General features: G+C 40.6%; 1 protein-coding gene across 6 annotated transcripts in view; it reads right to left on the bottom strand.

Moving 5' to 3' along the window:
- Nucleotides 1-26,679, bottom strand: part of LOC106952180 (protein sidekick-2-like) — a 142,552-nt gene that overhangs the window by 38,398 nt on the left and 77,475 nt on the right. For all 6 annotated transcript variants that reach the window (XM_015040143.1, XM_015040147.1, XM_015040144.1 and 3 more), the window contains exons 13-36: nt 26,474-26,610; nt 25,024-25,171; nt 23,558-23,698; nt 22,502-22,683; nt 21,530-21,645; nt 20,360-20,555; nt 19,899-19,997; nt 17,252-17,443; nt 14,867-14,988; nt 13,299-13,408; nt 10,813-10,963; nt 10,211-10,448; nt 9,505-9,620; nt 9,116-9,305; nt 8,164-8,262; nt 7,468-7,662; nt 5,987-6,188; nt 5,537-5,640; nt 5,005-5,075; nt 4,319-4,448; nt 2,419-2,475; nt 1,820-1,921; nt 1,365-1,480; nt 521-707 (exon numbers count right to left, since the gene is read on the bottom strand). In XM_015040143.1, coding sequence (XP_014895629.1) covers nt 521-707; nt 1,365-1,480; nt 1,820-1,921; nt 2,419-2,475; nt 4,319-4,448; nt 5,005-5,075; nt 5,537-5,640; nt 5,987-6,188; nt 7,468-7,662; nt 8,164-8,262; nt 9,116-9,305; nt 9,505-9,620; nt 10,211-10,448; nt 10,813-10,963; nt 13,299-13,408; nt 14,867-14,988; nt 17,252-17,443; nt 19,899-19,997; nt 20,360-20,555; nt 21,530-21,645; nt 22,502-22,683; nt 23,558-23,698; nt 25,024-25,171; nt 26,474-26,610 — 3,401 coding nt within the window. The remainder of the gene's footprint in view (nt 1-520; nt 708-1,364; nt 1,481-1,819; nt 1,922-2,418; nt 2,476-4,318; nt 4,449-5,004; nt 5,076-5,536; nt 5,641-5,986; nt 6,189-7,467; nt 7,663-8,163; nt 8,263-9,115; nt 9,306-9,504; nt 9,621-10,210; nt 10,449-10,812; nt 10,964-13,298; nt 13,409-14,866; nt 14,989-17,251; nt 17,444-19,898; nt 19,998-20,359; nt 20,556-21,529; nt 21,646-22,501; nt 22,684-23,557; nt 23,699-25,023; nt 25,172-26,473; nt 26,611-26,679) is intronic.

Here is a 26,679-nt window from a genome sequence, read left to right as displayed (position 1 = left end):
AAAAAACCCCCGGAGTTAAAAAAAAAAAAAAAAAAAAAAAAAAAAAAAAAAAAAAAAACTGAAAGAAAAGGGATGGTGAGGTTGTGGAGACACAGTACCTGTAAGGCTACTTTCATACAACCTCCAAACCTGAGATCCCTTTTACAGAATGGGTCAGCTGATTTGAAACTTATGCTCAGCATGTGGCTCTGCTAACACTGTTTGACACGCTGACAGCGGTGATTAGCATCATTGTCATTTCACATTCTTTCCTCACGGCTGATTCTGCTTTGAGGGAACTCTGAGGGCTCTTCAAACCAACAACAGCACAGAACAAGGACTATTGAATAAACACATCCATACAAGCGTTCTAATTGATCTATTATAGTAATGTCATCCTATCAACATTTGTCTCCGGCTCCTTTCGCGGTCTTTCCAAAAGAGATATATTTGCTCTGTCCTGACAGTACTTATCCATGGGCTCATTAACACTGATTGAAGAACTTAAGTACCTACTGAAAGACATAGACGCTAGACTTACCGGCTTGCTGAGTACGTCCCCTCGTCGGAGGACTGCGGGGTCCGTCACCGGCAGCGTTGAAGGGAGCCACACTGATCATGTATGTGGTGTAGCCAGTCAGGTTCTTTAGTTTCACCCCCCTCTCTGGCATGAAGAGTGTCCGCAATCGCTCCGTCTCGTTCTTACGCTGGAACTCCCAAAAGTAAATCTAGAAGGAATATCGCAGATGTACTAAGATGTTATATACTGTATATACAGCTGTTTCTGTCAGGAAAAAAAAAAAAACTATTAATGAAAGAAAAGTATAATAAAGTCCCAACATTCTATAGGCCTCCACAAGCAAATTCCAAAAATGTTCTGTTCATAAGAACAGCTTATTTAATGAGCTATTTAAAAAGGAAAAGTGACCATAAAACCACATTTAATGTTCTACATTTTGCATTCCTGTCATATTTTCAAGTCTAGCTACCTGATTAGAAGCAGCTAATACATCTCCATAGAAACCTAGTTTCCTTTTCAATAGCTTATTACATAGACAGTGCTTCCTTAGACTGAATTTTGAAGGACCTTCCTGATTCTAAAAACCGCAAACTTTCAGTCGCAACTTCCACAACAAAGGGTGTGATTGTCACAACCATTTCGTTAGAAATAGTGAAATTAATGATCACAAAAAAAGATAGGAAGTTTGAGTTTCTGACCAGTTGGTCAAGCATAGCATTTTGGTGATTGTGGCAACCAGCAAATGTCTTAATGGATCTATAATACATAAAAGTGAAAAATCTAGTGCTTTTTTCTTTAATACACCATTACGTAAAACATAGTGGACCACTAAAACATTTAGCACGTCACAGGATGGGAGTCTGACCTTGTAGCCCTGGATGTCACCATTCTGTGCATTCAGTGGCGGAGGGTCCCATGTAATGTCCAACTGAGTAGCTGTGGCTGACTGAATGGCAACATTCTGCGGTGGGGCTGTGGGGACTGTCACAAAAAATTAAAATAAAAAAATAAAAAAAGTGACAGTTTGACTGACATACAGATATACAAACAGGAATCAAGAACAAAGTCTCTTGAATGTATTATAACAGCATTTATTGAGGTCTGTGCTTGTAAAATGACAAAATGTGTGAAAGGTTGTTCAGACTATCTCCATCTTTTGGCATTTTCTTGAAACGTACACTTATTTCTCATGTAAAATGTGTTGCAGCTTCAAGTACATGCGTTCCAACACTCAACTGTACCCTAAATATACTACTGACACGTCAAAAGGGTTTGTACAATATCACAAACTCACAAAAGTAAACAAAGAAGCACACATACCTGCCTCTCCGACAAATACCTCCTGGGGTGGGCTCCTTGGCCCCTCGCCCACAGCGTTGTACACACTCATGCGTATCTCATAGCGCTTGTGTTTACTCAGCTCTGCAGCAGAGGGAAACAATTTCACATGTAAGGTTAGTAGCTAACAGACATTAGTTTTGAGCTGCATGGGCAGCCATTTCTCCTTTTAACAGGAGAAATGATTGCACATTCACTGCAACTGGAAAAACAATTAGCTAAAATCAGTGAATGTCTTTCATTTATTTAAAATGGATCTGTAGCATAGCAAAAGGTGGAGCGAGTGAAGAGGTGTGAATATTTGAGTACAGATTCACTTTCTGCCTGATACAAAGCTTTTGTACTAAGGCAATACAGCTATCGCCAGCCGAATGTGTTCATTTAATTAAACGTTTGAGGTTTTTTTTAAACTGGTGGTTACTGGAAGCATAATAAAATTCAATAAAACGACAAGATTTTGAATTGTATTTATTTGCAAATTTCATCTGTGTGTGTGTGTGTGTGTGTGTGTGTGTGTGTGTGTAGGTGTGTGTGTGTGTGTGTGTGTGTGTGTGAGATGTTTGTGTGATACAGAAACTTACTGTCCAGCTCGTACTGAGTGAGAGTGGGATCACTTAGATTCCGGATGGTGAAGGGGGCTGAGAAAAAAAAAAACAAAAAAAAAACAGAGGTAATTAAAAAAATAAAAAAAGTAAATAATAATAAAAACAACAAACAAGAGGAACAGGCATCTGTTCAAAGTCCTTCACTTTCCCTGTTGATTGGAGCAGTACTGTTTTCATACAACCCACCCTAAACGGTCCCAGAGATCATGGCTGTAAATTAGCCTGGGAATGACTCAACAAGAGTCAAATTACAGGCCATGCTGCACAGAGTGGTGGAAACAGAGTGGCTCCTGAGTAAACCTAATAATAGCCTGTGGCTGATAACCACTGATCACAAGATGAAATGTTTTGCTGTGAAGTGTCAAGACCGTTGGGGATATGTTGGCAACAGAATGGGCCTGTGTGACAGTTTTCCTCTAATGGATATAATGGTGCTGCTGACATAGGAATAATCAGCCAAGACAGAGTTTTATAATTACGTGTTACCGGAGTAAAGTGTGGAAAGCGCACCTTTCTTTGAATTAATCTGTATTCAGAATTTCTCTCTGCTGCTGGTTCATAATCCTTCTTTATAAAATGCATTACAGAGGGACTTTGTAATGCAAAAGAAAATATCATACAATACATATCTTAATTCTAGGGTTTTAATGTATCATGGTATAATAACATTAACTTCTTTTTTTTTTAGGTCAATTCTTTTTTTTTTTTTTTAATTAAACCGGGTTTTACCACATCATCAATAAATGTTTGAAATAAAGGAAGCAAAATCGAATGGCTGTGTGTAAAACACAGTCCATGGTTGCTTAAAAATTTCATAATATTAAACAAATGCACTTGATAAGCTTTTAGAGAAGCTTTGACACTTTGCTGATTTGGAATATAAAGGTGTAGAATGAAGGTTAAGACAGCCCATAAAAGGAGCACAATGGTTTGCTTAACAAGAAGATATTCTCTCTCTCACCAATATGCAAGCGAAGCTCAGGTTTGAAAAGTTAAAGCTGAATGAGCCACAAGAACTCTGGAACAATGTCCTTTTGTTAATGAGACCAAAGTAAAGATGTTTCGCACATAACGCACACGACCGTGTGTGATGGAAACCAAACACAAACAACCACAAGCACCTCGTATTAACTGGCGAGTGTGTTTGCGGAGGTGTTATTTTTTTATTCTTGTTTTGCGGAAAAGAATCAACGTGCTGCAATACCTTGGACAAAGTTATGTTTGAAATGCTGGGGTTGGACTTCAAGAGAGTGGTAGAGGAGCACATCTTTGCAAAGCAGGAATTAAAAGCTCCTAAATACTCGGGCGTTCTGTGCGTGTTCTGTGATCTGCACGCACACAGCCTGTGGACGGTCGAGTTTTCCTAGTCAAGCCTTTCGATTTCCTACATTTCTTGTGACAAATTCCTTGATTTCCCATAATCCTCATAGATGTTAGAACATTTGATGAGCTAGTTGGGCACCTAGTCTCGTTTCTTCTCTACGAAGGCAGTGACTGCACACCTGTTAGTGTGGCAGAGTGGTAGTCTAGCTACTGCTAGTAGCCACTAGCCACTAGTGGCTACTAGTAGCAGTCTACTGCTAGCTAGACAGTCTAGCTACTAGTTACTGCTAGACTGCCACTCTGTTTCCCGACACCGTTTCCTGATAAATTAGCCTTCACTGTTTCCCGAAACCAATTACACAGTCATAAAAATGTACCTTTGCGCCGACATGTCAGAAGCACATTTGTACTGAGTAGAGTACAGGTGGGGTAAAGTACAGCCGATTATGTGGGGACCTTTAGAAACTGGGAGCATCTTTTTTTCCCATGATATGGTGCACACATTAATCAATCTCTGCTATTGCATGCTGCGTTAATAAATATTTCTCCTCACCGTTCAGCTCAGCCCATGAGGATAGACTGTTGGCTGTGTGAATGTAATTGCGGAGACGGTCATAAAGCAGTTCACGATAGCGAATCCGAAATCCCAGTAAGATTCCATTGATCTTCTCCTCAGCAGGTGGCTAAGGGGAGAAAAATTAGAAGTTGGGGAAAATAAAAACAACAACAAAAAAAATAAAACGGCATAAACATCTGATTTTACTATGAGTTGTTTCTAAGTAGATGTTACTAAGAGGCTTTAAGAAAAAAAAAAAAAAAAAAAAAAAAAAAAAGGGAAAAATTTTTGCCTCTAAGACAGAGCACTTTTCCACATGTTAAGTGATGTAGAGAAACCCCCTTTGGCTGAACATGAGTCAACAGGCCCAGAGGGAAAGGAAGAGAGAAAAACAAGCAACTTTCTATCCTCATAAACTCTACAAGTGTTCATAAAAGTAAAACTGTCTATACGTGCCTCCTGTTTTCCTCTTTATGAGCTGTTAATTCAGGTATGAGTGCAGCGGGAGGGGTGTTTTTATATCACAGAGTGCAGCGTCTTACTGACAAAGTCTGTATTCTGTAAGTACAGGGCTTGGACTCTCCTGGTCTCTTATTAGAGGAAACTTTCTCAGACTTTAATTGATTCTGCAGTCAGTAAAACAAGGGGGGGGGGGGGAAATCCGCTCTGCCGTCTGCTCTTACCTGCCAGCGGATCAGCACCGATGTAGTTGTGTGCGGCGTGACAGAGAGGATTGTCGGTGCTTCGTCTGGCACTGAGGCAATAAAAGCGAGATAGATTAGCTAAATTGACTTGAAAATGCGCACTATTCAGCCAGCTAAATCTGTCCACGGGCTGAGGCATTCAGGGAGCGTAAACACACACGGGAGCCAAGACAGGAGAAGCATTGACCGCTGAGTTACAAATAGTAGTGAGAAAAGATCAGGAGCGATACATTTCTTCAGCTGGCTGCAGCACAACACGGCTGGCTTTTGTTTAGCGGAGATTTAACGACAGACTCCCGTGTCTTGAGGAATCGCAGACGGCGCACGCACGAATCAATCTCTGCTTCTGCTGGCAGGGTCCACATCACGACAAAAGGACTAATTCATGCAAGCATTGAGCAGCTAAAATTGAAGGAGGACTCGCTCGATATTTTCTGACTCGTGTTCTACTTGTCAAAGCTTTATACTTTTAGCATTACCAGAATACATTAAATATAATATAGAACCTTACCATCCTGCAGAGTTGTGATAGCTTCGCTCTCCTCACTGTACTCACTGTCCCCAATGTCATTAGTAGCTTTTACTCTGAACTGGTAGGAAGTAAAAGGTTTTAGCCTGAAAAAAGAGAAGCAACATGAAGTTCCTCAATATGAGTAAAAAAAAAAAAATACAACACATGTTGCTGAGAAATAACTGTGTGAGAAACTAACCACACAGTCTAAAATGAAGCCAAAATTGAACAAAAACAACTTCTTTTTTTTTTGTCAATTTCCAGTTTAATTTAAACCATTTTCACAGTGTAGCAGACGTTGATTGAAACTGAAAGAACTCTGAAGTAACATGAGCACATCGTTAGGCGATAAAGTGGCGTTTCACTTTTGCAATATTTTCCGTGAAAACACGGCCGACCGAAAACCAAAATTCAGGGAAAGACTTTACTCGGAAGCTTTCACCGGACTACCTGGACACTTTGTAGGACGTGGCCTCGTGGTTGACGGAGGCGGAGTGCACCGTCCAGTTGTTCTCAGGCAGCTCTTTCTGCTGCACCGTGTAGTAGCGCACTGGGGACAGCCCGTCACTTCCTGGCTCCCAGGAGAGCAGCACGTGACGGGCCTGGACGTCCTTCTGAGGGACAACCGGGCGGCTGGTGGGCTGTGGACGGGCTGGAACAACCGGAGGCAGAAGTAAGGAGAAAGAAACTTGAGTCGGAAAAAAAAAAAAAAAAAAATGTTAATCAGGGGAGGGATCCCAGATGGACGACAGAAACGGGATGAATAATCAATAATTTAAATGGGATTCTCTGTTCCAGCTTCTTTATCTGTGGTGCTAAGCCACATTTAATGGTCAGCTTGACTGATCCGTCTGTCACCGGTTTATTTCCAGACCATTTCCGCTCAGTTTTCTTACACAGGAGGCTAAATGTAATTTGACCTTTGTCAACCTTTAACGTCACATCTCCTATGTAGAAAATAAATTAGCCTTCAAGCTGGTGGATGCATGGATGATTTCCGTTTAAAATGGCTTTGGAATAAATTCTTGATACAGATGCAGAGGTCTTAAACAGGTTTATCTGTGGTATTGTTGTTGTTAGGCTATTGATTATACAAATACAATTGTTTCAATTTGGAGTACAACATGTTACAATGAAAAAAAAAAGCATGTAATACACACATCTTTCTACTGAAAAGTGTGTGAAATCAGCACAGAGTGCTCTACAATTTCCTGGTAGATGGCTATGCTGACACTGGTCTTGATAAATCACCAACACCAGCAGATACTATGGCTTCTCAAATCATCTATGTAAACTTGATGCTGGACACCAAGTAACTCTGACTTGCACCTCTCCACTCGTCGTGCATGATCCGTGACCTGGAGTTACTATTGAAATGTAAAATTTATGTTTAGCTAACTGAACAACAGTCCAGTTAGCTCAGGAGTAACAATATTAGAATTTCACTCAAATACATTAATTTAATGGCATGTTGAAATACTAGGTGACTGGTTGATGAATGTGCCAAAGAAACGCTCTCCCTTACACTAAAAACAGGATGGATGCGAGTAGCAAATTTCAGATTTCCTAAATCGTTTTCCAAGCGTAACGGTTCTGACAGAAATTGCAGAGTAAACAATTATCCACATGCCTTGAAGAAAAGAGATAAATGCAGCATCAGAGTGCATCTAATATATACCTGGAGTGCACAGAGACTCTTTTTAGTAAACACATCTGCTCAGCGGACTGCTGACTGGAAAATTAATGGCTAGAAGTGGAGGGACGGCTTAGAGCGCCTTCCAACAAGTCGAGACACACACCCACGTCTGGTCGGCATGCACAACCGCTTGAACGTGTCGCATTCAGCACAAATCTTGCTCTTGCTGCTTTAAAATTGGTCTCAATCATTGCAAATTAATCTAACTTGAACCCAGCCTGCAGTTCACGCTCACCTCTTTTCTCTGTGGTCACGACCAGGGCCTCGGCTGCGTCGCCCCAGCCTTTCCTGGTTTGGGCTGTGATGCGGAAAACGTAGACAGATTCCGGTTTAAGGCTGGTCACGGTGTACTGACGAGTGCTGGGGTTCAGGACGTCTACTATGGCTGCGTTGCTGTTAGTGGAGTTCAGGTGGTAAGTGATCTGGTAGGCTGGAGAGGAAAAACGGACAAGTGAAGCTGAAAGTTTCTTCATTTTTCTCCGTCTTCCCTCGCAATGACAACAAGCTAAGTTTTTGTCCCAGATGATGTGATTCCATTTGCATCTGCCCTTGCCTGCTGCTTTGCTTTGTAAGACCCACTGTGGATTTGAAACTGAATTACACACCAGATGTACAACAAATCACAGTTGCACAAGAAAATCCCCAACAAGTTTAGGAGGGAGCTAAACTCCCCTTTCTGCAATGTTGAAACATGGCAAAATTTAATTTCCCCTGTTGGACATTGCCATGTCAGTTTAGTCAACAATAGCATTAGAACAATATGTTGGGAGTCATTCAGAGCTACATCTGTGCTCCTCATTGCTTTCAGGTAAATAACCTAAAGCGAGTGCAGTTCTAGATTCAGTTATGGTTTTTATCTTCCATCTACATTTAGAAGTAAATAAAAAAAATAATCTTTCCAAAATAGGAAAGAATTTTGAGTGTTACTAACCAAGAATGATGCCGTTGGGCTGTGCAGGTGACTGCCAAATTAGCCGGACAGAAGTGGTCCGTACCTCAGGAAAGAGGATACCAACAGGAGGTCCTGGTACTGCAGGAAAACAACAGAAACCCCCCCCCAAAAAAAACATTCGGTTTCAGTTCAAAACTAATGTAAATGTACATATATTTTTTATGCCTCCTAAAGATATCATTGTTTATAATTCTCTACAGTGCTATCCAAGCATTCTTTGCAGACTTTGGCTGCTCTTCAACCAACAATTAACTGCAAACTTTGCACAAAAAAAGTAGAGAAATTTTGGCTGTGCTTAATATTTCCTTGTCGAAACAATTCTTATTAGAAAAAAATAATATCATACCATTGGAAAGCTTGATTATATCCCTTAAATTGTGCCGAACTTGCAAGAAAATGCATTTACTGACTGGGAGGCAGAGTTTAGTTGGTTGCTCCAACATGCTAAACAGTTTAAGGTGGAGGTGCTGTGATAATGTGGGGCTCTGGCTCTCTCTCACACTTGAACAGTCAATTTATCAACAATAAATTACACATATTGTAGTCAGCAGTCAATTTGTGTTCATTTTTTTTCTGTTTTTGCCCTGGAGTATCATATCAAACACCAAAGATAATACAGACTGACAGAACAGGGTATTTTCACCAGTAGGCTGATTCCTAAAGACCTTTTAACAGAAAACTTGTCAGCGACGCCCCCTTTCTGTTACATAACGATCCATGTCCCTGTGCAAGGAAATGTGGGGCTGGCGCCGCTCTCCAGTGGTGATTGGGTGAAAATAATGATCCTTGCACACACTTATACCTAAGGGCAATTTAGAGTGAGCTGCTAATGCTTGTTTTTGGACTATGGGGGAGGGATTCAAAAACTCCGAGCCCAAACTCACAACCCAATTTTGAATAACTGGCATGTACAATGCGAGTGAATCTGTACCATCATCCAAAGTCCTCTCCAGGATTGGCGGAGAGCTCGGTCGGCCATCTCCAATCCGAGTGAAAGCCAGAACCTGGATCTCATACAGCACGTATTTCCCCAGACCGGTCAGCTGGACACTGTGGGAGGCATTCCCTTCCACCATCCAGAAACGGACAGCGCCGTCAGAATCCTTCTCCTTATACATCACCTGATCCAGGGAAGGAAACCAGGAGCACAAGTTCAGAGGGAAGGGAGTTTGCATATTAGTGAAGACAAACTGACACTGTGCTGCTTTTTCATCCCTGCACAGAAAAGATGACATTCCTGCAAGCTAATTAGAGGTCTCTGGTCTTTCGGCAAATAAATAATTGGAGAGGTGCTGTTAAGCATTAAAGCAGAAAAAATACCTTATAGCCGAGAATGAGACCGTTCCTGTCGGGCTCAGGAACTTCAATCCAACGCACCAGGATGCTGCTGGAGGTGGTGGCGAAGGCGGACACGTCGGTGGGTCCACATGAAGGGACTGGAAAATAAAGAATGTAGGAGGTCAGAAACACGAGGGCTAATCAGCGTATTTACATTTCTGCAGTTTTATAAAAGAAAAGACATTTAAGTGTTCACATTTCCTTTCCAAAACCTCTTCAGCTAAGTTGCCACTCATCTGCAGACATAACAGCTAATATAAAAATATTTCTTAACAGGTTTGGAGAAAAAATAAAGTGCTTTCTATATTTAAAGTCATATGTTTCCCATTATCCACATTCCCTCCGTTCTACTCTACCCAGCATCTGCTACATTACAAGAAAGCAGCAGTGAGGAGTGGAAAGGCATTGTCTGAGCCTAAACTGAGGTGTGGTATATAAAAAGGAGAGTCTGAGTGTGTCTGCTAATGAATTAAACATATGGCACAGTGTGAACCGTTGCTCCATACCTCTAATTTGACTACTAATGAAGATACTCTGAACAGATGCTGAAAATGCAGTTATGCAAAAGTTATAAAGGGGATTTTTTTTTTCCCCCTCTAGCAAAGTTGGACCGAACAGGATATCTGTCTTTCTGCACACTGAGGCATTCTTCACACACCTTTTTCGGCTCACTCACTCACTCACTCACCAGATTCCCTGGTCCTGCCTCTGACCGGCTGGCTCCATGGTCCAAACCCGATGCCGTTGACGCCCTGGACCCTAACCTCGTACTCCGTCCACTCCTCCAGGTCTTCAATGGTGAATTCCCTCTCCAGACGGTCAGTGATGATGTGGGTCAGACCACGGCCCTGTGAGCCGACGCGGTAGTACTGGACCCTGTAGCCCACTTGCTCTGCGTTCCCATTGTATTCCCACTCAGGCAGAGGCTGCGTTGCATAAATATGAAAAATAAAAGTGACAGCGTTTTTCTAGACAGAATTTATCATTTGCACATAGAAGCACCTTCAACAGAAGCATTATGAAGACCAAGGATCCCACCAGTACTGACCAGTAAGGTCGGGGACACAAATGTGAAGAGGTTTAAGTTAGGTCGTAAAGAAATAATCCAAGCTATAAACTTTTAAATTTAATATTTATGCAATGAACACTACAACATTATGCTGATATATATATTTTTTTAATTTTCACTTTAAGTTATGCTTCTATAAGAAAAGATAAAATGATTTAAGACTTGTTTTAATACATGTTCCCCAGTGGTACTGTGTAGAATGTGTTGTCCGTGTCACTTACCATCCACCGCAACCAGAGGCTGGTCTCGCTGGCTGTGCGAAGCGTGACATTGGCGGGGGCCATGTCCGGAGGAGCTGGAAGAGTCTGAATCTTCCTGGACGGCTGGCTTGGAGGACTGCTGCCCACTATGTTTACTTGGCGCATCCGGAATCTAGCGTTTGGAAAGATTGCCGGATCATCGTGGTGCAACTTCCCGAAAAATGCCTGACCTGCCATTTCTATGCGGCTCGCATGTTTTAACATGAGATTTCATGCTGCCAAACACGGATCAAAGCCCTGAATTTAAACGCAATATAAATACGGCGAGAGGAAGCTCATCTGTGTTAATGCCTGAATGTGCAACGTAATAATGTGTTGCATCCACGATGAAATGTAAACTGGCAGTAGTTATTAGGATGAGAAAAGTTGCAGTTCCTATTGATCTTCGGGGACTGGCTCATTCAATTTGGTGAACCGAATGTGATCAGGGAAAACAAACAGACCGGATAAAAATAAACATTATGAGCACAGTGAAAAATAGCCAAACCGATCTTGCGTTCCGTTTAAAGACAAAGAAATTAAGATGAGCTCCAGGGATGAAAGGAAATTATCTGAGTTCAAGGAGAACACGTACGCTTTAATTAGCGATTTTGTCACAATTTTGCACAATCTTAATTGGAAGGGAGCGTGACGAAGAGATGCTTCATTCCAAACAACTGTTTTGCCTCTATAATAATGCAAACTGCTCAGATAGGAGTAACAACTGAAATAAAGAACAGCAGGGCAGGTAGCAGGGTTCCTACTGGATTATTATGGAAACATGTATATTTTTTTAATACTCTAAACTACCATCCATTCATCCTCGCACCCAAACATCGCTTTTCATATATAAAACCTGCTATAGATATGTCATAAATCTATCGTGAACTTTTTTTTTTTTTTTAGTTTATACCTTAAAACGGGTAAGACTGACAGATCGCTCTGAAAATTTGAGACAGCTGTGTCGTTTTTTTTTTTTGGTAAGAATTGTTTTTCAACCCTGTTATAAAAGCAAATACTCACAGAGAACATAGCCTAGCAAGTAGAAACATTCAACACCCATCAGGATTTAAAACAGCAGGGAAAAGAGGAGAGATTCAGCAGATTAGTGGAAAGAAAAAAAAAAACATGGAGAAAACTTGTAATGGATAGCAGTGCAGCATCTGTAAAGCATCTGGAGTCTGTCTGATGGTCTGGCCACACACTGTCTCTAATGACAGAGGGGCTTCAGTGTATATTGAATTGGGGCCTGATGATTGTGACAGGGTATAACTTCAGCCAAACAGTTAGAGTTACATTTTTCTTTACAGCACAGATGGACAATTACCCAACAAATGCAGCCACAGGCTTCATGGAGGATGATATGAAGTCTGAGTAATTTTGCGTAATTCCACAACCGGATCTCAACCAAACCGGTGTTTTTGGCTTTGGCGCAGAGTGATGACATATTTTAGACGAAGACAATAGAGAGCAAATTGAAACTCTCCTTGTGCAGGGGGGTGGAAAAATAATGGAATTCATTTTTTGGTGATTTTGATGCCCTCCACATTTTAACAAATCTGTTTCGTAGAGCATCCTCTAGAAAGTGGCTGCGTGCAACAGCCTGTTAATTTATTTGAACTTGCCCCAGAACACAGAATAAATTGGACTCGTGTTATCATTTTAAAAGTCCTGTAATTCTACAATTTATTCTATTTTTATTCAAACACTTTGTTTAATTAATGTGCAATAAAGAAAAGCTGCACTTCCACCTCATTCCTTTTCGGCATCAAAAAGCTTATGGCATACGTTTCCCAAATGTTTGACCATTCTCCTTATCGAAAACGCTACACTTTATTTAAATGTGTTGGTTTCCTGGCACTGACACAGCTTCTAAACACAGTCCATACGTTTTAATAGGGGTTGAGGTCGAAGCCATTCCAGAAGCTCAACGTAGACTACCTTATCCATTTCAGCCCCCGAGTTGGACACCTAGAACACACTGTGCCCCAGTTTGAACAATCCAGTAGAAGAAATTGGAGGAATCCATCTTTCTCCATTATTTGATGCGGTGCAACCACCTGCAGTGGAAAAAGTCCAACAGCATGTTGACCGTTGGGTACTGTGTGGGCTTTTTCTGATCTCAGTAAAAGTTGGAAGGTGTCGACTTTTGAGCAGTACAGCTTACAGTTAGCAGCGTCTCAGTTCTTTCAGAGTGAACAGTGACAGTGGTGTTAAATACATTTCCGGTTTGGAGCAGGCTTGAACTGTCGTTGCTCTTGGACTGTTCCTCAAAAGTGACCGATTTCTGTTTGTCTGGGAGTGACAGTTTGGGCACAGACTGGTGTCAGCCTGGATTGTGGTCCCAGATATGACTATGTGTGTATGTGTTTATTTTTGTTTTTCTGCCCACTGACCGATAAAAAACTGGCACCAGGTCAAGATTCTAGGACAGTAAAAGGAAGTCAAGGTGAAATGTCGCATATTACCTGTAAAGAGTGTACGGGTTGAGACCAGGCACCTCCAAAGAGCCAGCCTCAGGTTCATTTGACACCTGATGAACTGTCACCCAGTCCTCATTTTCTCCTACCATCCCAACCTGCAAGGACGACAGCAGAGGAGGGGTGAGAGATGTCTGAAAGTCTCTGACAGTCCACCAGATCTCCAGTGCCTCGCTAAAGTATTCATAGCACTCACACATTTCCACAAAACTTTGTCATACTACTCAGTCACTGGCTTGTTGAATCATTTTTGATTGTATATATAGCTGCTCATCTTTCGGTTATATCTTCACCAGCTGCACACATGTGGATGTTGAAATTGTGGCCTGTTCTTTACAAAATTGCCCAAGCCAAGTCGGAACGGAAAGGGAGCATCTAAGAATGTACGTTTTCAAATTTAGATGAATTTAGGTTCGGACTTTGATTGGTCCATCACTAAGCCATTAACTAAACCATTCCATTGTAGCTCTGACTGTGCGTTTATATGTCCTATTGGAAGGTAAACCTCAAGCCCAGGCACAATTATTTTGCAGCCCCAAAAAAAAAGATTTCTTATATGATTGCCCTACATTTACATCCAGCCATCTTCCTGCAAACAGTTTCACCACACATAGCATTTTGCATGTAGGTCAAAGTGCTGAGTATTGGTCTGATATGATGAGAAAACCTGCTATACGTTTGCTCTGTCCTTTATGTGGCTTGTGCCAAACTATACACATTTTCTTACGACCCGAATTGTGTGAAGAAAAACCAGGATCGTCAGGATTGATTTTTCCATTTTCAGGTAACAGGACATTTTGTCATAACTCTGCATTAAAGTTACACTTAGAGCTCTGAAGCCTTTTATATAACAGCCATATTGACAGGTCAATGCCAACTTAATTTGTATAGCACATTTAAAACCATTCTAAGCCAGACACAACAACATGTATTAGCAAGATATCAAAGAAAGAAACACAAAAAATCTGTTAAAAAAAAATAAAAAAATCATAAAAAAGAGCAAAAAAAAAAACATATTGCAAGTCCAGTTAAAAGAATAGCCAAGAGCTATTAAAAAATTAAATAAAAAAAAATATCTACATCTATTTAGGAGAATGATTCAAAATCAGCTTGTACAAAAGCTGATTTTGAATCTTTATTGGTATTTTAAAGAGCTTTCCTGACTGAGCACTGTATATTTGTAGGCTGTTACAAGGAATAGGGGAAGCAACTGTAAATACTCTATTAACTAACTGATACTGCTAAGGAAGTTGTTTGCCCTAGATTTTATTTAGAAAAGTCACACGAGAGTGGTTCAGTGAAAATGCATAACATTTTTTGTCAGATTTCCACCAACTTCAAAATTATTAGCAACTATGTAATTGGTCTATCAAGTAAATCTCAATAAGATACGCTGAAGACTGTGGCTGTTGCATGAAAATACATAATTAAAAAAATTGATGCAGAAGGTGAAAATATTTTACCAAGCTCTGCATATATTGGGGAAAAGATAATCATGCATGACGTTTGTCTTTTGGAGGGTTTATTCTTGATTTTCAGTTTTAAGCTTGGCTCACCTGGGCTTCTACCAGCCAACGGGAAATGGATGTTTTTCCGTCATAGCCGGGTTTGAACTGCAGGTTGACTGAGCGCGGACCGATGTTGGTTATTGCAATATTGGTGGGAGGGCCGGGAAGCTCTATGAGAAAGCAAAGACAACAGAAAACAGAGAGAGAGAAAACAAAAAACCCTTTTAATACCTCGTCCTTTGCTGCCTTTCATATAAGGTGGTTCTTATTAGCAAAATTCATCAACCACACTGCCCTCTTGTGGCGGTACAAATACTGAACACAAGTGGATTTTGTCAGCCATTATTCTTACTTTTATTTATTTTACACACCCCCAAATCCAGCAAAGACATTAAAGTCAAATTAGATTCGTAACAGCGTTTTACACACAGCATACGGACAGAGACAGAGCTATAAAAGCCAATTACACAGGAGATACGTGGAGACTTGATTCAATCTGATACCATGATTGTTTACACTTGAGATGAATAAACAATACAAATGGATTATTGACGGGTAATCCGGGAACGGAAAACAAATCTGAAAAGATAACTTTTGTGCGCGTCCATGTCTAAAGTTTTCAGTTCTGTGTCTCTCTAGGCAGGTTTGTGTGAAACTCAAACTCTTTCCTCATGCCTCATGTTTTTTTTTTTTTTCCTCTAGACAAATAAAAAATTTACCATTCCATATTGAAATTCCAAAGCAGATTATAGCTTCCATGAATCCTAGAGGAAGGCATTAACGTCAAACAGTGGCATACAGGAATACCCTCATATTAAAAATAAAAGATATAATCACTCCCCTTGGCATACTTAACATTTTTTTTTTTTCCCTGCCAAGACTGCTCAAATGCGAGTATATTTACTCCCGATGAAACGCAGATTATATGTCTTGTGGTAAAATCACCACCTTGAAAATTATTTGCATGACGAATTATTGAGGTTGCTTTTAGCTCAATCGTTATGGTACAGTTGCAGGCACATCGGCGTTTTCTTTATGCACATACAATGGGGGTAATTGCCATTCTGGGGACTATAACTGCTGCACCGAAGTCTGCTCTCAATATAACAGCCTGTCATTTCCCAGATTTCACAGATGTACGGCGTCTGAATGCAGCTCCAGTAATTGCCACTGGCATTGTGCTCCTGTTTCAAGAGTTTGCAAATATGAAACCATTAAAGACGGTAATTGCCCCTAATCCTCCCATGAGAGCCAATATTTTGTGTATGTGAGCCAGATGTGTGTGTGTGTGTGTGTGTATTTATATATATATACACACATATATATATATATATATAAATTATTCCATATTCTTTGGTTCCGTCCCAAATGGGGTGACAGAAATGAGAATTTATTGCGTCTGCTAGCAGGCGAAAAATGGAGCTCTTTCACCTGGTTTGGTGTGAAGCAGTAAATCTGAAACAACAGGAAGTGTTGGGGAAACTTTCCAAGCTGTTCGTTGATTACAATGAGCAAGCCTGCAATTCTGTCCTGTGGATTAGTCGAGCTTGGTTGAAATTTGTGATTGGTATTTGGACGGGCAAGAACAAACTGCTCAAGAGCGGAGAAATGGGCAGAAAGGCAGTGTGACGTTACTCAGTTTTATTTTGCAGCGTGGTATTTTTCCCCACCTACAGCTCGCATTTATGAGTGCCAAATAAGTCGTGTCCTCGTTTTTATAACAGGTCATTGTCAGTATGGGTGCACCTCGGAGCCTATAAATGCAACCATTCAATCTCCACTAAAGGACTCTCTCCAAATATTGAAAATTAAAGACTGATGGAAACTGGTTCACTGGAGTCTGTTTTACAAACCAGCAATGAGAGGACACTTTAAAGACAAGTCAGTGAAATGTGCCATAAAGTTCCTGCAAAAAACAACAACAAAGAAAAAAAACATCATTTTTTTTTACTATTAGAATAACGCGATCCAATAATAAAGCGAGTAGTTAAAGTAAATAAATGTGTGCTGTGGGAAATAGATAAACTGAAACACAGAGTGAGTTGGGTTGTAGGTTTACAAAGCCCAACTTTACTGTAAGAGCTTATATATAAACCACATGTAAGCCAATGAGAAAATGTCCTTGATTAACCGAGCAAGTGTGTTCACCTTCATAAAATTATAAGGTTTCACAGTTCGCTGGTTAACCCCGTTTGCCTGGGTGGAAGACGTTCAGCACTGACCTTAGAGAATCAACGGTCGCTTCCCATCAATCTGGAGATGGCCAAAAAGCCATTTCCAAACTATTCTATCATACTATGGCGAGAAAGATCATTCCACAAATTCTTTTACAAATTTTTTAAGCATTTAGTAGGAGTAAGCATTGATGAAATGTGTTTTTTTTTTTTTTTTTAGAATAAATTTATTACAGCGTTTACATCTTTGGTCACTGACCTGGTGGGACCCCAGAGGAGATGGTAGAGGAGGACAGCTGGCCTTGGCCCTTTGACGTCATTCCTGCCACTTCGATAGTGTACGTAGTGAGAGCGGTAAGGCCCGTGACCCTGTACTCCAGGGTGACATTTGGCAGGTAGTGGGTGACTCTCGTGTTCGTCCGGTTGAACTCCTCCCACGAAATGCGGTATCCTGACACAGCAGCAGCAGAGACGGGTTAAGCGGAGCACGAGTCCTCGCTGTGAAAATTCTGCAGTGGTTTCACAACAATGGCAACCCTCAGCTCGCTGCTGTGGGGAAAGCTAACAGAAATATTAAATTAACTTCATCAAAAATTGAATATAGCAAATTTAATCAGCAAGTGATTATACCTCCCTGTACTCACACATCCTCCCGCACAGACTCACGCACACACGCTCAACCTCTCAAAGTTAATGTAATTTGCTCCTTGGCCAGCAGCTCTTTTCATGTGATTGCATAAAGCATTAAAGCAGCATTTCTTGCCAAATCAGTAATCTCACATGGCATGTCGGTGTTTGTCTCCTGGGACTGTGCGACACATTAAAATGACCTGGAAGAAAATGTTCAAATATGTACATTCTTAAGGTATGTACATAATACTATGCGTATACGTTTTATTATTTGTCCTTAAATAAAAGTGCTCCTATCCTGTTTAATTGTCCTACATTTTATCATATTACACCTATAAACTTTAACATATTTTATTAGGATTTTATGTGGGAGATCAATAAAATGTAGTGCATTCCTGTGAAATACAAAAGAAATAATCTTACAAATAAAAGTTGGACAACTTTAGGATGTGTTTGTATCAGTTACTCCTCCATCCCTGGCTCTATGTTTAGGGCTGTTGTGTATCTGGAAGCAGAACCTTTGCCCCAGTGTCAAGTTCTTTTCAGTCTCTAACTGGTTTTGTCTAAGGAATGCCTTGATTTTAGCTCCATCCGTCTTCCCGTTATCTCTCACTATCTTACCGGTCGGATTTTTTTCACCTGGCCCGAGGACATCTGCAGCTCTTCCAGTGTGACCACTGGCATCTTTGGTGGTTCTCTAATTAATGCTGTCATTTCCCAGTTTAGATGGAAAGCATGTGTTGGTAAAACTGCAGGTGGTGGAACAATCTTTCCTATTTTCAAATGATGGATTGAACAGTGCTCCATGAGGGTGTTTAATGCTATAGCATAACACTGTACTAAATCTTTCCACTGGAAAAATAAAATAAAATAAAAAAATAAAAACCTCTAAGGCTTTCACAGAACAGCTGCACCACACCACATTAGATATAGATGAACTTTATGTTGTAGTTGGTACAAATTCTGTACAATTGATTTTATTTAGGTGCACTGGAGTTCGTGGGACTGAATATAAATACGCCATCCACTTTTTGTGTTTTTATTTGCTGAAAAAGAAATCGAAAAGCATCTTCATTTCTCCTATTATTATACACTGTTTGTGCTGATTTGTCATATAAAATCTTTTTAAAAAAATACACTGAGGTTTGTGGTTGTAACATGATAAAAAGTTTCAAAATGCAACTTTTGATGTACATCTGTTGCGTATATGGTGCAAAGTCAGAAATTATTTATCAGAATAGTACTTCACCCAATTTAACCACGGAAGAAAAACAGACGGTTTATTACTTATGTTTGTTGACCAGCAGCATCACTGAATTTCTAAGGATTTTGTGCAATCAAATACTGTAGCAGCACATCAGCACTTACATATACATATACCTTTATTTGTTCAGTAAAGGTATAAACCGATGTATTCTAATATCTGTCTGACACAACTTAACAGTTTTTTTTTTACTGCATCTTCCATTATGTTTTATACATAAGGCTGCTGTATTGCATTTTTGAAGTCTGGGTCGGTGAACACCTGATATGCCAAGTCAGGATTCTGACTTCAGAAGATGTTTTGGTGGACTCACAAAACTTGGAACTATTTAATTCCAACTATTCCCAGTGAAAATGGTGAAAACCAGTAGACACCACTGTTGCCGTGTGGTCTAATACACCCTGAGAATAGACTGTAAATCTGTAAACACACACATGCATAAAACTGGCAATGAAACTATTCCAACAATGTAAGAAGTGCTCACCATTCTTCCACAACTTTGTTTGTGACTTCCTGAAAACACATAACTCATGAGGACTTTCTTTAGTGGCTGCGATGCCTCATAAATTATTCTATCATGCACAACAAAAGGGCTTAATTTTATTTTATTTTATTTTATTTCCTCTCAGTGATTGATGCAACCGTCATGTTTACTGCAGCTAACATGTTTGTGGTAGAGTTATTATGACCGAGACGAGAAGACGAGAACACTTTCTGTTTTGCAGAATATGTTTTGAAATATATTTCCGACAATTGTCTCGGAAGAGTAAAAGCATATTTTCAGGCTGGCCAAGGCAGTTGTAGGCGTACAGCTCAAATAGAATAAACAACAAATATTACTGTTGCTCCCATGTGCTTAGCACAATAAATGAGGTCAATCTACCACAGTTCCATCTCAGGGTTGGCTCTTGTTATTGGCCTCATTCCACAAAGCTTTGACAGATATAAAAACAGTATTTTTTTTTTCTGCTTCATTTCTCGTAAAAAAAAAAAAAAAAATTGGGAAGTTTACCTGTTAGAACTCCATTCTTCTCACTGGGCTCACTCCAGCTGACTTTGAGAGAGGTATCCAGGATCTCTGTAAAGCTCAGGTGGCCTACAGCACCGGGGGCTTGATTTGAAAAATAAAAATAATGAGCATTGCCAATGGGCAAATAGTTCTGCAAATAATTTACTCCGGCATTTACTTTTGAACATTTCAACATTTGGATTGTAAATCCAACTCTGCAAAATCAAACTAAGCAACAGCAAGCAGATGGGCTTTTAAAGCTTAGCTATTAAGAGAGTCATGTCCCAATTAAGGAGATTCTAGGTGGATGCAGAATACACTTTTTTCTTTTTCTTTTTTTCTTTTATCAGCATCTCTACAACATGATTCTGCATGAATAATAGATCTTGCCCAAAAGATGTTGTTGCTGTAAGATGCCCGATTTCTTTTGCCAGGATGGCAGAGTGAGAAGAAAAGTTACTTACTGTCCTCATGAGTCTTCAGAGCCTTAGGTGGGCTGCGGGGGCCGTCTCCAGGTGTAGTGAAGCACAACGCCGAGGTGAAATACTCGGTGAACTTCTTCAGACCTGTCACGTATCCCACGTGGACGCTGTCCTGGAAGTTCGCTCGTACTGTTACCATAGAAACCTCTTCTTCTTTGCCAGGTTCCCAGGCCAGCAACTAGAAAAAACAAGAGGAGAGACAATGGGAAAGAAAATTACTCTGACAGCCAAAGACTCTAGGGATCATTTGGCATCTTGGTTTAGTCTATTTTTAGAGTAGTGCCCCGGTGATGTTTTGAATGAAGGAGAACGTAGGAACAGCAGTAAAGCTCTATGAGATTTTGCTCAAGAGAGATGGGATATTGTGTCACCATAAATGATAGCTGCACACACTACAGGGACAAATGGGAACTGGATTGACCAATTAGCTATTTCAGTAATCAGTCCCAGTGGTTAATATTTTGGGCTAATTTACAGTTTTTAGGCCAAGCAAATGTTTATTAAAGAAGTAAGTCAGGGGGGCTTAATGCTCCCAAAACTGTCTTCCCCTGTGCCTGTTTAATCACTCATCCCCTACATATTCAGTTAACCCTTTAAAATCTGATCTAAGAAACAAATTGCAAATTTTTTTTTTCTGTAAAATAAACAAACATTGTGAAAATTGACCTACTTTTTCCAATTTCGTAACAATAAGTTACAATTACTAGTGTTAGACGTTTAAGAACAGTCAATGGCTTAAGTTTGTCCAATACATTTATTTTATTTTATTCGTGGTTTTCTTTTAAGAAGCAACTTCACCAAACTCCATACATTTTCACCCACATCAAAAACCGACAAGAAACGGAGAAAATTAAGTGTTAGTTGAATCTGCAATAAAAGAGAAACTTTCTATCGGCACCGGACATTTCAAGATATACACAAAAAAGCAGACGGGAAACGAGAAGCAAGTCACAGAGAAATGCTGCTAAAGAAAGAGACCACAACCTTCAACTGGACAAAGAGCAGTCCATTGTTCTCATTGGTGCAGACTATTGTTTGCCTTCTGGCTTTTTTTCCTCCTCTTCCTACATGTAATAGAGCATGTTCTGCACTGACAGCTCTGTCAGTGGACGTGATGGCCCGTTGTGAGGACACTGTCGGCGGCCCACTGACCTTGTAGCCCTGGTTGATGCCGTTGATAAACTGAGGGTTCGGAGCGGTCCAGGTAAAACGGATAGTTGTTGAGTTGACCGCCTCGACCTGCACATTTCCTGGAGCGATGGTTGGGACTGGGATGGATGATGGAGAGAAAGCAGAAGAATTGGAGGGGGGGGAAGAAAAGGAGAAAGAGGCAGAATCGGAAAGGTATTAGGAAAAAAAAGAGTGTTAGCGTTCCTTTCAACTAATAGTTTAAAGTCTGCGCGCATCGGTTTTGCTGCCAGTATTGATCGCTGCTGCACGGGTTCAAGGCAGATACTGCCATCACTCTCCCACTGACACACCTAATACCAGAGCTCTTTGTGGGTGTACTTGTGACTGCTTTAGATGCTTAGGGATTTTTAGGTGTATAGAACACCTGTAGTTAGAAAATAGGCAGCCAGATTCAACCATATGTACACAACACCTATTAAAGCTATTACACATGAGAAATTCCAAATTTGTTTTATGTAAAGTTGCATCTCAACAAATTGGAATATCCTTGAAAAGTTAGTCCAGTAGTTCAATCGAATAGAATATTACACAGGACAACAAAAAAGCTTTTCAAGCAAACAAATCTTATGTTTTGGTTATGTTAACGGGTTGCACGATCTTAGGTAAGGCTGCTTAAGTCACAACAGTATAACGACCTCCAAGAAGGTAAGCCACAAAAGGTCAATAGCAAAATAAAAAAAAAATAAAAAAATAGTAACTGAGTGTTGTATTGAAGCATATCAGTGGAAATTTGACTGGAAAGAACATGTGTTGTGGGAAAACATCCAACCTCAGCACCTGCCCACACTGCTAACAGTACCAGCATGTGGTTTAACCGAGGTATCCCTTTGCTTGATTGTTCACTGAGTAGTCCATTTTCTTGAGGTGCAGCCAAAGAGAGGTTTGTGGTAAAACCTATTTACCGAGACATCTAATTTGTGATGAGTCCCTTACCTCCTTGAAGAGTCCACTCTGTGACTTTATGGCTGAAGATACCCAAACCTGCCCCGTTGTAGGCAGCCACCTCGATCTCATAGTTTGTCCAGATGATGAGGTCTTCCAGGAGTAGAGTGGTCACATCCGGGCTGGAGATATTCTTGAGCTGATAGTCCACAGGGAGCCCAGTGAGCCGGTAACTGAAACACACATTTACGAAGTTCGAACGTAAAGATTCGGAGGTATGTCTGAATGAATAAGAACATTAAAAAAAGAAAAAAAAAAAGGTTATTTTCTATGGTAATTCAGTTCAATAACTGAATTGAATTACACCTATTTACTGAAATGCTTATGTTTTCTGAGAAACTACATTTTCCGTTTCTTTGGGTTTTATCCGTAAGGCACATTTCATTGGGATTAACAGAATCAAACACTTAAAATATAGCAATCTTTGTTGAATGAATATAAAAAAGAGCTTTACTTTTTAAATTAAATTCCTGAAATAATTATATTTCGCATAACATTCTAATTTACAGATGTGGTAAAAACGTGGGGCTGTTTTCCCCACGTTTCTTGCTCCACAGACATTACAGTATTCAGCTGCAGTACACCTGTCTTCCTTCTAGAGGGGGACAAAGCACCAGCAAAGCGGCACCTTAAATCCCACAGGCAGCTTTGACTTTGTCTGGAAATCACCTGCGGTTTCATTTGGATGTAATGACTAAAAAAGTCTGACAGAGACCCGAGCTAATTATATGTTTAGAGGATTTACAGTCACTTTGGCTCATTGCATACTCTGTCTATTAGAGTCACAATGCTTGCTCAAGTCAGCCCAGTAATTAAAGGTTGGTTGTGCGTCAGATAAAATATTTTTCAAGTTGCTTTGTTAACAGAGACAAGTGGGTTTCATGGGGAAAGAGTAATCTACTACTGTGACGCGATGTGCTATATATAGATTTGAGCAGAGTCTGTTTATCAGACTCTGTTAAAGAAGAGTCCCAAGAATGTGGGGAAAACAGGCAAAGAAGGCAAAGGCATGTATAAGGGTGGTGGCGGGCAGGGGGTGGGGTTTACCGGACGATGTAGCCCCTGAGGATGCCGTTCTGGTGGCTTTCGGGCGGAGGCTGCCACTGGATCATGATGGACTGGTTGGTCCTGCCGCTGGCAATGACATTCTGAGGAGGGGCACTGGGGGGCTCCTCTGGGAGAGACACGCTGAAGATCACATACACATAAAGAAGAGAAGATGACAGAGAGAAGATTGCCATCAGATCCTTCAAAATCAAGCTGTCATTTATGTAAATTCATTTGCTTAAAGGTGTCTACTGATGCTTCCTAGTATTTGTAATGCCACCAACAAACGCAGAGCCCCCTCCCTCCCCCCCTCACAAAGACTCTGCTGTGCCTGGGATGGAAATAACAGAAAGGAATGAGACAATTAACGGCGGCCAACTGGACGCATGGAGGGCTTTGTGCTGGGCCAACTGTAACGGACGGGAACAGAGCCCTTTCCCCGCCACCTACGGGTTTCCTCTGGGTACAGAGTTGGCAGTGTGGTGAAGCATGACCGGCAGCGGTAGAGGAATAGCCGGTTATGTGAAGCCACAGAGATGACAATGCTGATGTCGCCTCAGACCCGGATCGTTTCGTAACTCCACGAATGTTACAGTAAGGTTTATTTGGAAGCGCCTCGGTATGAGCAAAATATTGTATCTTAACACAGCAGCCACAAGGCAAAGGGGCTTCAAGATGACGTAGACACGGCGGCCTCCGCAGTTATTGGCTCCACTGGTGTAGATTTGCGAAAAGGAAAATCAGCATTTTCTGTGGCGGCGTTATCGCTCAAAGGAAGCATCCCTCCATCTGACAGCATGTAAATATCAACGTGTCCAATGTCACAGCGGCAAAAGCACAGCTTGGAAGCAAAATTTGGTGGGATTTATCTTAAGTGGCAACCATGTAAATTTTGTATGCCAGTGTTATTCTTTATGAATATTTTTTTTTGTGGTCAAGATGCTGAACCAGATAAATGCCAGAAGGAACACTGCAAAGAAGAAAAAGAAAGAATAGATGAAGAAACGCAGTATGGTCATCACAATATTCCACCCGTCCATCTGTGCTTCCCTCCTTCGCTCCATCCGTCCGTCTGTCCATCCTAACTATCAAAGGTAGCTTGTTTTTGTGTCTCTTTCATTTTCTTGGTGTTTGTTTGTTCAAAAGAAGCAAAGTCTTTGGTATGTGTTTGTTTCTGCTAAAACCATGACCCCCAAAAAGGGAAGCACATACCAAATACCGATTCAGAAGTGCTGTTATGCTTTCACTTGGCACAGCTACCAGGACTGCAGAGAGGTTTGAAGACGGGTAATACTTTTGAATTTCTTAACAATAAAGTATCCTTTAAAATGCGCTTAAAAGTACAGAATTGTGATGAGGTCCCCCCCCCTACCCTATAGAAAAGTTGTACTTTATGATTCGTCCAGTGTTTGTTCTAGTAAAAAGGAGAATGCTGATGAACAGACAAAGGTCTGTCCTTCACTCACCGGTCAGTCTCCTTACTGAACTGCCCCTTCCCGACATCATTAACGGCACAGAGGCGGAACTGATAGGAGCGGGCCGGGATCAAGCCATTCACTGTCACCGCTGTGGACTCTGGTTCAATATTGGCCAGCAGGATGGCCCAGGGAGCGTCTAGAGCAGAGAAAATGGAAAAACACAATCCACATGACAGCGCGCAAACACACACATTCATTTCCACTGTGCCAATCAGCTAAAACATTTTCAGTAATTTAAAAAGACAAAAAAAGAAACAATTATGACTAATTGTGTTATATTGGCAGTTTTGAGCTCTACTAAATCTACTTTAAACGACATGGAGCAACCTCCACACTTGTGTGCATCTTTGCTTAGACGTGCAAAATTAAAATAAATTAATCATTTACTGCAGTAGAATCATATCATCGCATCATACAACCCTAGCGCAAACATTCCCCGTTTGACTGAATATAAGTTGATAAAATAAGCTAAACAGGTGGGTCACATCTGATAAACTTGTTTTATCATCCTCCACTGAAATACATCTAACTTATATCAAGCTCACAGTGATATCAAATCTTTCTGCAACAGGAATGTCACTCTTTGCCATAGTTCTCCCACAGAGGCCTTCCTAGCCATCCTTCTCACTGAGCCGTTTGGATAAAATTGGGTCTCATTTATCACGATTCCAGTTGTTGTAAACTTTTTAATTACAGCTGTGGAAACTAAAGTGTAGACCAGCAGCCATTTTCTTTGAACTGTTTCCTGATTTATGTAGCTCAGCACCAATCTGTGTCATTTGATCGGCATGTTCCACTGTTTTTTCTTATTTTGAAGAGAATTTGGCCATTGTGTTAAGTAATTTTTACACGCTAAAGAAATGGGAAGTTGAAAGATTTTTTTTTTTGTATTAACTTAAATAACTTGTGAAACAATAAGTGCAGCATTGGTATTCATTCAGTAGTACTCATTGTAATTAATTTTTTTTTTCTGTAAGTGAGATGTTTTTCCCACTGCATAACTGGACTCAAATTAGAGGTTGATTTAAAAGAAAAAAGGACAGAGTGAGATTCTACCACTGCTTCCAGTATTAACAGGAGGACAGTGTTAGAAACGTCCAGAATAATCCTAATTAGTTATCCTTGAAATTTTATTTGAGCCACTCATAAAATCCTTCGCAGGATTTATTTTGCATTTAAATGTCAAAGCAAAAAAATAAAATAAAATAAATTAAAAAAAACACAGCGGGAGTCTGTCTCTCCGTGCACGGAAATGCACACGAAACACCCAGACCCAAATGTGAAACATTTTCTATCTTTTCAAGTCTGCATCAATGATCCCACGTGTCAAGTTCCCTCTTCCCCCAAACCCAAGTCAGAATAAATAATTTAGAGGTAAACTGACACGAGGAGAAGTGAACTTTGAGGAGAGTACAGAAGTGGACCGGTAGAGGCTTACTGTTTTCAGAAACCTCCAGGATATAGCGTATGAGAGGACTGTTCCCATCAAAAGGCTTGGCCCAGGCCAGGTCTATGGCTCTTTTTTCAGACTTGCTCAGCACTGCAGAGGGGTTCTCGGGGGCGTGTGGGAGCTGCCTGCGCGGGGGGGGGGGGGGGGGGGGGAAGAAAAGAGAACACTTTTAAAAAAAAAAAAAACTTGTCTAA

Source organism: Poecilia latipinna, unplaced genomic scaffold, assembly GCF_001443285.1.
Source record: "Poecilia latipinna isolate Pla-1442-1.1 unplaced genomic scaffold, P_latipinna-1.0 Scaffold497, whole genome shotgun sequence".
NCBI classification, from domain to species: Eukaryota; Metazoa; Chordata; class Actinopteri; order Cyprinodontiformes; family Poeciliidae; genus Poecilia; species Poecilia latipinna.
This window is presented reverse-complemented; position numbering and strand designations above follow the sequence as displayed.